Below are 17,371 nucleotides of genomic sequence, written 5' to 3'. Positions count from 1 at the left end.
ACTTGCTTGTTGTTTTTGTGATTCCAGCGTAAGTGTCTGGAGCTTTTCTTCAACCACTTTCAAACGTTCGCCAAGCGGAAAAAACTTTGCGGTTAATTTTCTCTCCTGTTCTTCAAATTTGTCTTCTATAAACTTCATAATTGTTTCTAAAGTTATCTGTTCTTTCGTCTGTTTCGATTCTTTTGCTTTAGACATTTCAACAAGTTGAGAATAATTCCAATAATTAAAAGGAAAAATTCTATATGTTTAGACCCCTTTAGAATAAGTATAAAAAGATCCTTTAAGGGGTGTTTGTAGGTTAAAAAGACGTAAAAGGTTTGGAGCAAAGCCTAGAAGCGGTTTACTCCATGAGCGCCATCTTGAGACTCTACAGGGAAAGTTACTTCAGCAAGTTAACTTTCAGGATAGTTCTAAGGATAGGTATGGTCCTTGTGGGAGAGTTCTAAATTGGAGTAGGGCAAATTATGAGGGCATTAGGCAGAAACTATGAAGCATTAATTGGGAACGCTTTTTCTCTGAGAAGTCCACATCAGACATGGAGGGTACAGACTATCCTGTTAGAAGGAAGAGCGGAAATGGAAAGATAAGATGTGGAGGGTACAGTGTACAGGAAAGGTACGATCCTGTTAGAAGGAAGAGTGGAAATGGAAAGATAAGACATGTGGAGGGTACAGTGTACAGGAAAGGTACGATCGTGTTAGAAGGAAGAGCGGAAATGGAAAGATAAGAGAATCTTGGATGTTCAGAGAGGTGGTGAATTTAGTCAAGAAGAAGAGGCAAGAATAGAACGAAGGAAGGGAATTAGGAGAGGCCATGAAATGCCCATATCAAGTAGGATTAAGGTGAATCCCAAGGCATTCTATACATACATCAAGACCAGAAGGATAACTTGGGACAAGGAGGGACTACTAAAGGATAATGGAGAGAACATTTGCTTGGATGCGGAGAATGTGAGTGAGGTACTTAATAAGTACTTTGCTTCAGTATTTACCAAGGAAAAGGATATGGAGGACCAGGAGATCAGTGCTGAGTGTTATCGTGTTTAGAGGTCAAGGAGGAGGAAATATTGGTATCCATCTAATAAGTATTAAGATGGATAAATCCCCAGGGCTTGATGGGATTTACCACAGGTTATTGAAGGATCAAAAGATGAGATTGCTGGGGAACTGACCAGTTGCTTCGTGTCCTCTAGCTACAGACAAGGTTCTGGAGGACTGGTGAGCATTTGGAAGCCCAGCCTAATTAATGAGAGCCAGTATGGCTTTGTGCTGGGCAGGTCCTGTCTTGCCAGATTGATTTGAGTTTTTTGACAAGGTGCAAAGAGAGATTGATGAGAGTAGGCCAGTGCATGTTGTCTACATGGATTTTAGTAAGGTGCTTGACAAAGTCCCTCATGGGAGGATAATCCAGAAGATTAAGATGCATGGGGTCCACTGTGAATTGGCTGTTTGGATTCAGAACTGGCTTGTGCATTTAAGACAGAGGGTGGTGGTTGAAGACATTTATTTGAGTTGGTGGTCTGTAATTAGTGGTGTTCCACAGTGATGTGTACTGGGACCTCTGCTGTTTGAGATGTATATTAATGACCTGGATGAAAATGTAGGTGGGTGGGTTAGTAAGTTTGCGGATGATACTAAGATTGGTGGAGTTGTGGACTGTGTAGAAGACTGGCAAAGAACACAGCACGATATTGAACACTTGCCGATAAGAACTGAGAAATGGCAGATGGAGTTTAACTCAGATAAATTTGAGGTGTTGCACCCCAGTAGGGCCAAGGAGACAGTACACTGTTAAGGGCAAGATCCTTAAAATGTTGTTGAGCAGAGAGATCTTGGGATCCTAGTTCCTAGCTCCTTGAAAGTGGCTACACAGGTCAATAAGGTGGTTAAGAAGGCTTATGGAATGCTTGCTTTATTAATCGAGATAATGAGTTCAAAAGTGAAGAGATTATGTTGCAACTTTATAAAACTCTGGTTAGGCCAAATCTGGTGTATTGCCTACATTTCTGGTCACCTCACTATAGGAAGGATGTTGAAGTTTTGGAGAGGGTGCAGGTACCAGGATGCTGCCTGGTCTAGAGGGCACGAAAGGGTGAATAAACCTGGGCTGTTTTCTCTGGAGCGGTGGAGGCTGAGAGGAGATCTGATAAATATTCATAAGATTATGAGAGACACAGATAGAGTGGATATACAGCATCGGTTCCCAGGGTTGAAATATCTCATACCAATGGGCATGCACTGAAGGTGAGAGGGGTGGGTTTTTACTCAGAGAGTGCTGGATACCAGAAATGTGCTAGCTGGTATGGTGTTAGAGGCAAATACATTAGAGGCTTTTAAGAGATGTGTGGATAGGCACATGGGTGTAAGGCAGATGGAGGGACATGGCCATTGTGTAGGTAGGACGGATTAGTGTTTGGGTGTTTTTGATTTGCTCTTTAGCTGGTTCGACATAACATTGTGGGCTGAATGGCCTGTTCCTGTGCTGTACTGTTCTATGTTTAACATTGCAATTGCCTTCCTCACCACCCACGCAACCTGAGAATTTTCTTTTTAAAACTCCTGAATAAGGACTCCCGTCCCTTTGCAGCTCAGAACTTTGAATTTTCTCTCTAGAAAATAGCTTTTATTCTTCTACCGAAGTGCATGACCATATACTTCCTGACTGTGTTCTGTCTGCCACTTCTTTGCCCAATCAGTCTCTCTGCTTCTTCAAAACTACATGCCCTTCCACCTATCTTCATATCGTAGACAAACTGCAACAAAGCCATCAATTCCATTATCTAACTCATTGACATATAACCTAAAAATAATCAGTCCCAACACAAACCCCTGTGAAACACCACGAGTCACTGACAGCCAACCAGAACATGCTCCCTTTATTCCCATTCTTTGCCTCCTGCCAATCAGCCAATGCTTTATCCACGCTAGTATCTTTCCTGTAATACCACGGGCTCTTAACCTTGTCACGGCCTTCTGAAAATCCAAATGTACAACAACCACTAATTCTCCTTTGTCTATCCTCTTCAAATAATTCCAACTGACTTGTCAGGCAAGACTTCCCCTTAAGGAAACCATGCTGACTCCAGCCTATTTAATCATGTGCCTCTAAGTGCCCCAAGCCCGCATCCTTAAGATCTTCCCAACCACTAACTGGCCTATCATTTCCTTTCCTCTCTCTCTCTCCTCTTGAAGAGTGGAGTAACATTTCCAATCCTCCAGAACCATGCCAGAATCAGTTGTTTCTTGAAACATCATTACTAATGCCTCCACAATCTCTTCAGCCACCTCTTTCAGAACCCCAGGGTGTACACTAGTGGTCACCAACCTTTTTAAGCCCAAGATCCCCTACCTCAGCCTTAGTGAAAGGCAAGATCGACCTACTAAATCATTTAGAGAAAAAACAGCTCAGATTGTACTTCCAACTTGAGGCCCTTTATTTGGGCTAATTGTATTTGAATTACATGAAATGCTTTTGTCAAACTTTCAAATTAATTCAGCCAAGAAAACACTGTAACTAGCATATCAAACAATACTTCATACCTTTAATTCTGTTTCATTATTTAATTTTATTTCAACATGAAAAATAAATGAATATATATTGACTGTGGCACTCGGAGTGATGACTGGGGCTGAATACTTTCTGCTAGTTCCCTGAAATTTGGCTCATAACTACAGACAGCCAGTCTGAGACAGTCTGTGAGGTGTCTGTCAGTAAGACAGCTCCTGTACTTGGATTTAATAATTTTCATCTGTGAAAATGTGATTTCACACAGATAAGTTGACCCGAAGTAGGCACTGACTTTCAGTGCACACGTGGTGAGATGAGGAAACTTCTCCCTGCTGACAAGCCCCCAAAAGTCACCGTCCCTTGATCTTGCTTTAAGCTCAATGTCATTTTGCAAATCAATTATTTCCATTTCAATATCACTTGCTGGAATTTGGCTGCTACCTGTTCTATATCGATCGGCAGAAATGGATTTGAAATAAATGCTGCTATATCTTTCATGATGTTTAACTCCCCAAAACGCCGATCGAACTCTGTTGCCAGTTTGTCTAGATAAGCACAGTACTACTCAGGGCGAAAAGCATTTTTTTCCTTGATGGTCTGTAATATTTTCTCCAAGTTGGGAAAGTGTGTCAGCCTCCCGTTCTTTAAATTTGAAATCCAAACACCGAGCTTGGCCTTAAACGCATTTACTGAGCTTATCATGTGGGGCAGGTGTCGGTCTTTTCTCATGAGCTCGTTGTTCAATGCGTTTAATTTCGCCGTTACATCTGTCAGAATCCCTAAATCTAGGAGCCACGCATCATCTGACAATTCCTCGTGCTCCACGTTTCTTGTTGACAGAAAAGTCTTTATCTCAGGCAGCAAGTCAACAAATCATTGCAGCACTTTGCCGCGACTCAACCACCGAATGTCAGCATGAAGAATTACGTCTCTGTAAGTGGCATCGAGCTCATCCAATAACCCCTTGGATAAGTGGTGCTGAAGCGCTTTTGCTCGAATCAAGTTGATCAGTTTGACCACCAGTGTCATTACATGAGGAAAGTCCACGACCTTCCCAGCCAAGGCCTGCTGATGAATCACACAGTGATAATCCAGGAAGTTGGGAAAATCAGGGTCATTACGGCACAGTGCTATAAAACCAACGCGTGCACTGCGCATTGCGGGGGCCCCATCAGTAGTAATTGCCACCAGTTTATGAATGGGGATGTCATGTTCACAGACATATTTTTAAAACTCATTATAAATATCCTCACCTCTCGTTCTCTCCTTTAATTGCAAAAGAGTGAGTAAGTCCTCCTTTGTTCTAAAATCCTGGAAAGCCATTCTGACAAATACAACAAGCTGAGCTGTTTGCATTACATCCAGGGATTCATCGAACTGTAGTGAAAAATATTCACAGAGTGACAAGTCCTTTAACACTTGTCGATTCACGTCCTCTGACAGTGACTCTCCCCTCCTCGTCACTGTTGCAGGGCCAAGCGGTATATTATTTATTGCCGTTTTGATGTCGTCTTTGTTTTTAAAGTCATTAAAAACAGTCTCTGCGGTAATGGCCATTGCTTCCTTGAATAAATCGCCATCCGTAAAAGGCTTCTTGTGTTTAGACAAAAGGTGACTTACACGTAATGATGCTTCAATAGCAGCCTTATTTTCAGCAGCGTGTTTTGTGAAAAGTGATTGCTGGGCCTTCAACCCCGATTTCAGCTCCTCAACTTTCCTGGCATGGATTGGGCTCTTTGGGGGGCAGGTGTCTTTAAATTTCTGGTGGTTGGTGTTGTGGTGCCGCTCCAGATTCCCTCTTTTAGTCAGTGCTTGTGTTTGGTGGCACAACATACGTACAGACTTGTCTTTCACCGAGGTAAATAGAAATTCTTCTTCCCATTCTGGATGGAATTTGTGCGTTTTTGCCTTCTTTTGTGGAGCCTCCGCCATGCTAGCTAGCTACCTTGCAGGATATCACCAGTGAGTGCCGTATATTGATGTTTCTGACAGTCTGTACTTCTATCTAATCTGATTGGTCACTTCGATGCAGCACAAGCTACGCTGAATAAATACAACAGTCACATGATGTCAGCACACATGTGACGCACGACACTGGGCAGTGGAACAAGAGAAACACAATAACCAGGGAAAGCAACTAAGTGTGTGTTAAAAGCAACTCACATATGCGCTCTAAGGGTAAAATTTGCTTTTGCATCAAAAGGTTTATCAGGCATAATGTATTTGTAGTAACCACTACTTTGAAAAAGGACCACTCGACAACTTCATGCCCAAAGGAACAACTTTATCTGGGACGGTAAAACTAATATCTAACATACAGAGGTTTTCACTGAACCGCGGTGCATGGCGGAGGGGCTATACACATACGCACCGGGCAGAAAGAACGGAAGTAAAACTCCACAACCCCGGAAACAACCTCGCTTTACAAACAGCTTTCCATAACGGGAGTATTGCTATATTAGCATTATCCTAATTAGTATTACTTATTTTTATAATGCTCACATTACAACAGTATTTGTGTATTTATTTTCCTTTTTTTTCGGGATCTATTGGGAAAGTCTCAAAGATCGATCGGTTGGCGACCACTAGTGTACACCATCTGGTTCAGGAGACATCGATCTTCAGACCTTTCAGTTTCTGAAGAACTTCCTCCCCAGCAATGGCAACTTCATACGCTTCTGCCCCCGACACTCTTGAACATTAACATATTGCTAGTGTTTACCACATTGAAGACTGATGCAAAATACTTATTCAGTTCATCTGCCACTTCCTTGTTCCCCCATTTCTACCTCTTAAGAATCATTTTCCAACAGTCCAGTTCTAAGCTCTCTAATCAATTCCAGTCCATTGCACAACACACAATCCAAAATTGCTGATCCCCTAGTGGGCTCAACCATGAACTGCTCTATAAAGCCATCTGATAGGCATTCTAAAAACTCCCCTCTTGGAATCAGAATCAGGTGACGTGAAATTTGTTAACTTAGCAGCAGCAGTTCAATGCAATACATAATCTAGCAGAGAAAAATAAGATAATAATAATAATAATAATAATAATAATAATAATAAATAAACAAGTAAATCAAATGCGCAAAAATAGAAATACTATAGATTTAAAAAAAAGTGAGGTAGTGTCCAAGGGTTCAATGGCCATTTAGGAATTGGATGGCAGAGGGGACGAAGCTGTTCCTGAATCACTGAGTGTGTGCGTCTTCAGGCTTCTGTACCTCCTACCTGATGGTAACAGTGAGAAAAGGGCATGCCCTGGGTGCTGGAGGTCTTTAATAATGGATGCTGCCTTTCTGAGACACCGTCCCCTGAAGAGGTCTGGGGTACTTTGTAAGCTAGTACCCAAGATGGAGCTGACTAGATTTATAACCCTCTGCAGCTTCTTTCGATCCTGTACAGTAGCCCCCCCCCCCCCCCATCCCCACACATACCAGTCAGTGATGCAGCCTGTCAGAATGCTCTCCATGGCGCATCTATAGAAGTTTTTGAGTGTATTTGTTGACATGCCAAATGTCTTCAAACTCCTAATGAAGTATAGCTGCTGTCTTGCCTTCTTTATAACTACATCGATATGTTGGGACCAGGTTAGATCCTTAGAGATCTTGACACCCAGGAACTTGAAACTGCTCACTCTCTCCACTTCTGATCCTCTATGAGGATTGGTATCTGTTCCTTCATCTTACCCTCCCTGAAGTCCACAATCAGCTCTTTTGTCTAACTGACGCTGAGTGCCAGGTTATTGCTGTGACACTATTCCACTAGTTGGTATATCTCACTCCTGTACGCCCTCTCGTCACCACCTGAGATTCTACCAACAATGTTTGTATCGTCAGCAAATTTATAGATGGTATTTGAGATATGTCTAGCCACACAGTCATGTGTATACAGAGAGTAGAGCAGTGGGCTAAGCACACACCGCTGAGGTGCGCCAGTGTTGATCGTCAGCGAGGAGGAGATGTTATCACCAATCCACACAGATTGTGGTTTTCTGGTTAGGAAGTCGAGGATCCAATTGCAGAGGGAGGTACAGAGGCCCAGGTTCTGCAACTTCTCAATCAGGACTGTGGGAATGATGGTATTAAATGCTGTGCTATAGTCAATGAACAGCATCCTGACGTAGGTGTTTGTGTTGGCCAGGTGGTCTAAAGCCATATGGAGAGAGATTGAGATTGCATCTGCCGTTGACCTACTGTGATGATAGGCAAATTGCAATGGGAATTGAAAATCCCACACCAACCTGATTTTCCCAATTTATCTTCATATTGAAATCCCCCATGACTATTGCAACATTGCCCTTTTGACATGCATTTTATATTTGTGTTGTAATTTGTAGATTACATCTTTACTATTGTTGGAGGGGGGGGGTCTGTATATAATTTGCATCAGGGTCTTTTTGCCCCATGCCATTCCTCAGCCCTACCCACAATGATTCAACACTTTCCGATTTAATGTTACGTTTTTCTAATGATTTGATTTCACTTTTTACCAACAGAGTCACACAGCCCCCAGCTGCCTGGTCTTTCCATACAATATGTATTCTTGGATGTTAAGGTCCTAAGTATAATCTTCTTTCAGCCACAATTCAGTGATGTCCATAAAGTCGTATATGCCAATTTGTCATTGTGCTACAAGTTCATCTACCTTATTCCGTATACTGCATGCATTCAAATATAACACCTTCAGATCTGTATTCACCTATCCTGTATTTAATCGTGCCTAGTGGTGACTCCTTTGCTTGCTCTTCGGAAACAGCTCTACTTTCATCCTTAATATCTCTATTTTTTCCTTTCAGGGTTCTTTTGAAGACCCTGACCTGGAGTTACCTGCTGACTATGGTTCTTTGTGGGAATGGGACCCACTCTTGGGGTTCCATAACTGGCCGTTGTTTGGGAGTCGGGATATCTGCTGTGTGCCTGGAGACCCGAGATCTTTGCAACCTTAAGGCACAGAGCTCGAAAAAAATTACATAAGGACTTTTAACATGGCAAACCAGTGAGTTAAAACATAGAACATAGAAAACCTACAGCACAATACAGGCCCTTCAGCTCACAAAGCTGTGCCGATCGTGTCCTTACCTTAGAACTACCTAGGCTTTACCCATAGCCCTCTATTTTTCTCAGCTCCACACACCTATCCAGGAGACTCTTAAAAGACCCTATCGTTTCTGCCTCCACCACTGTCGCTGGCAGCCCATTCCACTCACTCCCCACTCTCTGCGTAAAAAAACTTACCCCTGACATCCCCTCTGTACCTACTTCCAAGCATCTTAAAACTGTGCCCTCTCGTGCTAGCCATTTCAGCCCTGGGAAAAAGCCTCTGACTAACCATACGATCAATGGCTCTCATTATCTTGTACCCCTTGTTTGTTATGTTGTTTGTTAAGTCTCCCTGCTTGCTAGTGTTACATACCCCGTAACTGGGTGTCTTACCAGCAAAGTTAGAAGTGTCCATTGGAGTCTGGTACTATTTTCAAAACAGTGTTTATTAGTAAAAATATACGATTCAATATCAACAATGCAAATATACAGATAATACACGTTAGCAATAACTAAACCTAAAAGTGTGGAATTAATAATAATCAATAATAAACAAGTTCTATCGATGTCTAGGGGATAATGAAGTATCATGGGAAAGTATAAAGTTCAGTTCAGTTCATACAGGCTGAGGTAGTTGTTGGTCGATGTGTTGTAATTGTTGGAGAGAGAGAGAGAGAGAGAGAGAGATCAAACAGTGACAGCCCGTCAAACCTTCCTTTACGTTCTTGATCTGTCGATGTGTTGTTGTGGCCATTCAGGTATGACCCCTCTGTCCTTTAGCTAGACCGTTCTTCTGTGGTGGACTCGTCACCCAGGCAAGGGTGGACACACACACAAGCCCCCACCGGCCTCACTATAAACACTGTGAGTTAAAATTGACCGATCCTTCGCTCGGTCTCCGAGGCCCCCCACTTTTCTCGTGGGTTCCAACACTTAAACAGTGCTCACTAGTGGGTCTCTTGGTGCATCTGAGGGGTGTCTCCCCACACCTCACTTTTATCCCTACTCACGGGGTCTCAGTTGGCTTAGCCCATCAAACCAGCCCACTCCAGATGTCCACTGAGGAATTTTAATGAACAGAATAATACCAAGTAAACAGCCCTCTCCGGAGCCGTGAGTCTTACAGGAGTCATAATATGGTGGAACAACAAGTCTCTTCCTCCCTATGTTATCTCTCCCTTATCTGAAGCAAATGTTCCAGTCCCAGTATGTTTTTGTTCCATCTCTTTCTCTCTCATTAGCAGCCTGGCAACAGTAACAGTTTGTAATTCTCCCAGGGGAGGGGGACATGGGCAACCCTGCACCCTTCAGCCCATCAGAGCTGTTCATCCTTCGTAACACTAGGAAAATGGAGACACCTCTCTCTCCCTTACTAGGGAGAGAGAAAACCTGTGGTATGTCAAACATGAGGTTTTTGGGGGGACTGTAAGTCTGTGTCTTTGCTGTTGCTTTGCTCATGCTTGGGTGCTGGTGCTGATGCTTTTTTTTGCTGGTGGGGGGGATTGTTGCTCACTGCCGCTTAAGTGTGGGAGCGGGGAGCTGGGGGGAACTTTGGGGTTCTAACATTTAGCTGTCGTTCATTCTTTGGGACTCCTCTGTTTTTCGTGGATGGTTGCGAAGAAAAAGCATTTCAGGATGTATATTGTATACATTTCTCTGACATTAAATTGTACCTTTGAACCTTAGAAGTCTTTTCGATTTTGTCTACTTTCTACTTTGCAACATACTGTTGACTGCAATCTTGCCACAATCATCAGCTTTTCCTTGCTGGTAGTGTCATTGCACACTGCCTCTGCTTGTAGCCCTATCCTTAGCACTATTACCCCTGTTCCCATACCCCTGCTGAATTAATTTAAACCCTTCTGAACAGCTCAAGCAAACCTGCCCACAAGGATATTGGTCCCTCTTATCTGTAATCTGTCCCTTTTGTACAGGTCGTACCTTCCCCATAATCCAGAAATTTGAACCCTGCCCCTTAAACCAATTCCTCAGCCACATATTCATCTGCCAAATAATCCTATCCTTGCCCTTAGTGGTGTGTGGCATGGGTAATATGTACTAAGAGTTCTAGCTACTCACCCTTTAGAATGCTGTGGGCCTGATCCAAGACATCCCTGACATACCATCCAGGTGTCTCACAAAATCTCATTTCCTCTGACTAGGGAATCTCCGATCACCACTGCAGTCCTCTTCACCTTTAGAATGCTGTGGGCCTGATCCAAGACATCCCTGACATACCATCCAGGTGTCTCACAAAATCTCATTTCCTCTGACTAGGGAATCTCCGATCACCACTGCAGTCCTCTTCACCTTTAGAAAAACCTACAGCACAATACTGGCTCTTCGGCCCACAAAGTCTCTTCACTTCTGAGCCACAGTGCCAGACTCAGAGATTTGATGACACCATGCTTAGTGTTTAGGAATTAAGAGAACATACCTGTGGGGGAAAGCTGAAAAATCCAAGAGTTTTGAGAACCTTTAAAAGTACAACAGTATTGAGAAGGAGGAGTGCGTCAAGTAGGTCACATGAATTTCAAAATAGACTACCGGGTACCATGGAGCTGCCTATGTAATTGTAGGACCAAAGTCAATCCAAACTAGATACAGTTTTAAGGCAAAAGGTTGAATTTAACAGAGAAGGACGAGTAACATTACAGACGTTTATCATACCTCCCTCTCATCCTCCTTGCCCGCAGATCTGGTTACTCTTTTTCCTTTTCTGTCAGTTGTTTTATTCTCATCTTTCTTGGTTTGTTTTCTTGAATCTGCTGGATGTAGTTACCGGAGCAGATCAGTCGTTTATGGAGAGGTTTTAATAGACAGGAAAGAAAGGAAAACAAGTGAGTGGCACCAACTGACTTGGATATCCATACTGTTACACCCAGACAACGAAGGGCTCGGAATGCTTTCCTTGTAATTCTAAACGATGGGAATGTTTAAGTATCCGATGTTTTACTGGGCACCACAAAGTAACAAGTATAGAGGCTGGAAATCTGAAATGAAAACCAAAGATGGTGGAAATACTCTACTTGCCAGACAGCAGTGAGAAAGTGAGAAACAGGGCTCAGGGCTCAGGTTGATTGCTGTAGTCATTGGCTAAAACATTAAGTCTCTCCATAGATCTGTTATGGAGTATTACAGCATGAAACAAGCCCTTTGGGATCTGCTGCCTAATCCCATCTACATGCACCTGGACCAAACCAATGCCGTCCACGTACCTATGTAAACTTCTCTTAATGCCTGCTGAGCATTCCTAGTATTCCCTGCCACACAAACCCGGCTGAGTAACAGGAAGCAGGCAGCTGTAAAAGATCCTTTTTCAGACTGGATACGAACGTAGAGTGCAGATCTTTGGGGAAAATGGAGAACTGCAGGATGGTGAACAGTGTAGGAGATAGCTATAGACTTCAAGGATAAGCAGATAACTGGTAGAATGGGCGGATAGGGGCAGATGATAATTCACATTGAAAGGTGCAGAGTAGAAAGAGTGAAGGTGTAATATAAATTAGAGGGCATGATACTAAGGAGACACAAGAGACTGCTGATGCTGAAATTTGGAGTAACAAACAACATGCAGGAAGAATTCTGGGGGTCAAGCAGCATCTGTGGGAGGAAAGGAATTGTCCACATTTTGGGTTGAAACTCTGCATCAGGACATTATAGAAAAATGGACATATTTGTGCAAACTTCTAAACCAAGAACTTGGCACCTTTCTCTGCAACTGGATCCTCAATTTACTGACCAACAGACAGACTGCAACACCTCTGCTATGATTACCTCCAAAAGCCACAGGAACATTAAGGAACAGATATGCAGAATAGGGAAAGGTACAAAAACAACAGATTGCTGTCGCAGGTGACTTTAACTTCCCTAATATAGTCTTTGACCTCCTCAGTGCAAGAAGTTCAGTTAGGGCAGAATTTGTTAGGTTGCATTTAGGAATGCTTTTTAAATCAGCATGTAAATAGTCCAGTGAGAGGAGGAACTGTACTGGACCTGGTCATGGAAAATGAACCTGGTCAGATGATTGACTTTTCAGTGGGAGAACATTTAGGGAACAGTGATCACGACTTGAGTTTTTAGACTGCTATAAATAAGGATAAGTAAGGACCTTGCAGGACAGTATTAAATTGATCCAGGGTAACTTAGAGTCATAGAGTACTACAGCACCAAAACTGGCCCTTTGGCCCATCTAGTCCATGCTAAATTAATCTGCCAACCTACACACCCCTCCCATCGATGCACTTATTCAGATTTTTCTGAAATGCTGCAATTGAATCTACATTCAACACTTTAGCTGGTAGCTTATTCACCACTCTCTGACTAAAGAAGATTCCCTCAAGTTCATTTTAAACATTTCACCTTTCACCCATTAATCTTTGACCTCTAAATACTAGTCTCACAAAACCTAAATGGAAAAAGTTTGCTTGCATTTATCCTATCTATACCCCACATCATTTTGTATACTTTTATCACATATCACCCTTAGAATACCTTCTAGTAACTCACCCACCACTGACGGTTCCTTGCGGACTTAATACACCGATTTAAAAAGTGACTAAAGCCTATTGGGATTTGTCTGCTGAGTGGGAGATTGTGGAGTGAGTTGGATACAGTTCCCTGTAGACTGTATGCACCATGTGGCCTGTTGGAAATTGCTTAGGTTATTAGTAACTTAGCAAAGGCCAATAAAAAGAAGTGTGATGTAAGCAGAGTGGCCATTGTTGCTGTGGGCCAGTGTTAGTGTAATCAGGCTTTGGCTTAACAGACTTAGGTGACACCAGATGGAGGCTAAGGGTGCTGAGTCATTTGGAATCATTTAGTTGAATGTAGAATTTAAGCTTAAGAAGTTAGAGCAAAAGGAGGCACGATGGTAGTTAGGCAGTGGAATACTCCTCCTGTAAAATGTGGGGTTTCAGGGTTCCTAACAGTCTCCATGATTACTATATCTGTGTGGTGAAGTACATATACCTGTCTGGACACGCCCCCCCCCCCCCCCCCCCCGCTGACTGCTCCTGTGGCTCCTCCCACGGACCCTGGTATAAAGGCGATTGGAGGCACAACCCCGGCCTCAGTCTCCAGGATGCAGTGTGGTGGTCACTTGCTGCTTGTTCTTTCTTCCAGCCAATAAAAGCCTATATCTCGCCTCACATCTCCGAGAGTTATTGATGGTGCATCAATTTTATTGTCTGGAAGTTTTAAAACATGGAGAGTATTTTACATCCGGAAAAATTAGACTTGGACCCCCAAGCTCCAGAAGCAGCTCTTGCCTTTGAACTCTGGCTTGCATGCTTCCAATCATACTTGGAAGTGATTCCAGTGACTGAGCCTGCCACAATGCACAAAACCCTCCTTTCCAGAGTCAGTCCAAAAGTATACTCCCTTATCAGGGACCTGCCGACCTACCAAGGGGCACTGGACGCCCTCAAAAGACAGTACCTGCGGCCGGTGAACACCGTCTACGCAAGACATCGCTTAGCGATGCGGCGGCAGCGAACCGACGAGTTGAGTGGCGAGTTTCTCCGAGCCCTACAGACACTCATGCGACTGCAAGGCACTGACGGCGGAACAACATGCGGAGCTGCTAGTACGAGACGCCTTCGTTACGGGGATCAGGTCAGTGTACGTGCGCCAGCGGCTGCTGGAAAATGCCAATCTTACCTTACACTCGGCGATCAAGACGGCCGACATGCTGCAGGCTGTTCTGCACAACGCTGATGCTGTCCAGCCGCACAATCCCCCGCCAGTTCCGTGGACGCTGCAGACCCCACCACCCGCGAGCGAATCAACCACCGCTGCTGCCACTCGCGAGTCCACGAGCTCCCCAAAACCGACCACAGCTGCTGCCAGTCGCAAGTCCGCGCAGTGTTACTTCTGCGGACTCGAAAAGCACCCCTGAAAACGCTGCCCAGCCCGAGAAGCGACCTGCTCCAGCTGCAGGAAGAAGGGCCATTTTGCCAAGGTCTGTAAGTCTGAACCACAAGCGGGGTCGGGCAGCACCGCGTGTGAGGCATGGGGGCCGCTATCTTGGTCGCCGCCATCTTGCCTGTCCACCTCGTGCGAGGCATGGGGGCGGCCATCTTTGTCAGCGCCACCTCGCCCCGCCCCCGACCCACGGGTGCTTACCGGGCACCAAGACGGTGATTCAACTCTGGCCTCCGTAACCCTCGAACAAAGCACCCCACACCAGCTTGCAAGGTCAATGATGGACATCCTGGTGGAGGGGCACAGGACTAGCTGCCTGTTCAACACGGGCAGCACTGAGAGTTTTATTAACCTGGACACGGTGCAACGCTGTGGACTCGTGACACAGCCGGTAAGCCAGAGGGTCACCATGGCTTCTGGGTCGCATTCCACAGACATCTGGGGGGGTTGTGTAGCGACATTGGTGGTGCAGGGCACAGAATATCGGGACTTTGCGCTACTGGTCATGCCTCAACTGTGCGCGCCGGTGCTATTGGGGCTGGACTTCCAGAACCACCTCAAAAGCGTGACTATGGCAAATGACGGGCCCCTCCCACCACTCACTGTCAGGAATCCTCAGTTTTGTGGGACTTCGTCATATACCCCGCTACTGACCACACACACACACACCGACCCACACATCCCACCCAGCACCATGCCGACAACTGCGCTACTGACACCACTTGCAGCCTCTCCACCCTGAAGATCCCTCCCCCACTGCTGTTCGCCAACCTGACCCCCGACTGTAAACCTGTGGCAACTAAAAGCAGGAGGTACAGCGCGGGGGACAGGGCCTTCATTCAGTCAGAGGTGCAGCGGCTGCTCAGGGAGGGGATCATTGAGCCAAGCACAAGCCCTTGGAGGGCCCAGGTGGTTGTTGTTCGGACCGGGCAGAAAAATAGGATGGTCGTGGACTATAGCCAGACCATCAATAAGTTCACGCAGCTTGACGCGTACCCTCTACCCCGCATCATGGATATGGTCAACCAGATAGCTCAGTACAAGGTGTACTTGACCATAGATCTGAAATCCGCTTACCATCAGCTCCCCATCCACCCAGAGGACCGCCCCTACACCGCCTTCGAGGCGGGCGGCAGGCTCTATCACTTCCTGCGCGTCCCCTTCGGTGTCACGAATGGTGTCTCTGTCTTCCAGAGGGAAATGGACCGGATGGTGGACCAGTGCCAACTGAAGGCCACATTTCCATATCTGGATAACATCACCATCTGTGGTCATGACTGGCCGGATCAAAACACCAACCTCCAACGATTTTTCCAAGTGGCCAAAGCCCTGAACCTTACTTATAACAGGGACAAGTGTGTGCTCGGAACCACCCGACTCGCTATCCTTGGGTATGTCGTGGAGAACGGGGTCATTGGCCCTGATCCAGACCGTATGCGCCCCCTGTTAGAACTCCCTCTTCCCACCACCCTCAGAGCCCTCAGACGGTGCCTGGGCTTCTTTTCCTATTACGCCCAATGGGTCCCTCATTACACAGACAAGGCCTGCCCCCTGGTCAAGTCCACCACATTTCCCCTCTCTGCCGAGGCCTGCGCGGCCTTCAGCCGCATTAAAGGGGACATTGCCAAAGCAACGATGCATGCGGTGGACGAGACCATTCCCTTCCAAGTGGAGAGTGACACCTCCGACTTCATGCTGGCTGCTACCCTCAATCAGGCAGGCAGGCCAGTAGCATTCTTCTCTCGTACCCTTCAAGGCCCTGAAATTCACCACACCGCGATGGAGAAAGAAGCCCAGGCCATAGTGGAAGCTATTAGGCACTGGAGGCACTATCTCGCCAGCAAAAGGTTCACCTTGCTGATCGACCAACGCTCAGTTGCGTTCATGTTCAGCAACCAACAGCGGGGCAAAATCAAAAATGATAAAATTTTGCGGTGGAGAATAGAACTCTCCACCGACAACTATGATATCCTGTACCGGCCTGGAAGGCTCAATGAGCCCCCTGATGCCCTATCCCGGGGAGCGTGTGCCAGGGCGCAGCTCAACCAGCTAAACGCCCTCCATGCAGATCTTTGCCACCCGGGGGGGTCACCCGATTTTACCATTCGTGAAAGCCCGGAACCTGTCTTACTCCCTTGAGGACATCAGGGCGATGACCAGGGACTGCCAAGTCTGTGCTGAGTGCAAACCGCACTTCTACCATCCTGACAAGGCGCAACTTATCAAGGCCACCCGCCCCTTTGAGCGACTGAGTGTTGACTTTAAGGGCCCCCTTCCCTCCACCGACCACAATGCCTACTTTCTCAACATTATCGACGAGTACTCGCGGTTCCCCTTTGCCATCCCCTGCCCCGACACCACTGCCACGTCCGTCATAAAAGCCCTGCGCAAGCTCTTCACTCTGTTCGGATATCCATGCTATATCCACAGTGATAAAGGGTCCTCCTTTATGAGTGACGAGCTGCGCCAGTACCTGCTGGCTAGGGGCATTGCAACTAGTAGGGCCACAAGCTATAATCCCCGGAGAAATGGACAGGTGGAGAGGGAGAATGCCACAGTGTGGAAGGCCACACTTTTAGCCCTTAAGTCAAAGGGATTGCCGGTCTCTCGCTGGCAGGAGGTCCTCCCCGAGGCACTCCACTCCATCCGCTCCCTGTTATGTACATCCACCAATGCCACCCCTCACGAGCGCCTCTTTTCTTTTCCCAGGAAGTCTGCCAGTGGGACCACCCTACCAGCTTGGCTGACATCCCCAGGGCCAGTGCTGCTCTGGAAACATGCGCGGAGCAATAAATACTCCCCGCTGGTCGAGAAGGTTCACCTACTACATGCGAACCACAAGTATGCCTACGTGGTCTTACTTGATGGGCGGGAGGACACGGTCTCCGTCCGCGACC

General features: G+C 45.9%; 1 protein-coding gene across 1 annotated transcript in view; it reads right to left on the bottom strand.

Annotated features, from left to right (window-relative positions):
- mycbpap (mycbp associated protein) overlaps positions 1–17,371 on the bottom strand; it is a 228,981-nt gene that overhangs the window by 14,351 nt on the left and 197,259 nt on the right. The window contains exon 18 of the mRNA XM_073026586.1: positions 11,220–11,317. Coding sequence (XP_072882687.1) covers positions 11,220–11,317 — 98 coding nt within the window. The remainder of the gene's footprint in view (positions 1–11,219; positions 11,318–17,371) is intronic.

This window comes from Hemitrygon akajei, chromosome 22 (assembly GCF_048418815.1).
Source record: "Hemitrygon akajei chromosome 22, sHemAka1.3, whole genome shotgun sequence".
Classification (NCBI taxonomy): domain Eukaryota; kingdom Metazoa; phylum Chordata; class Chondrichthyes; order Myliobatiformes; family Dasyatidae; genus Hemitrygon; species Hemitrygon akajei.
Note: the sequence above shows the minus strand (reverse complement) of the source record. Positions and strands in the feature narration are given on the sequence as shown.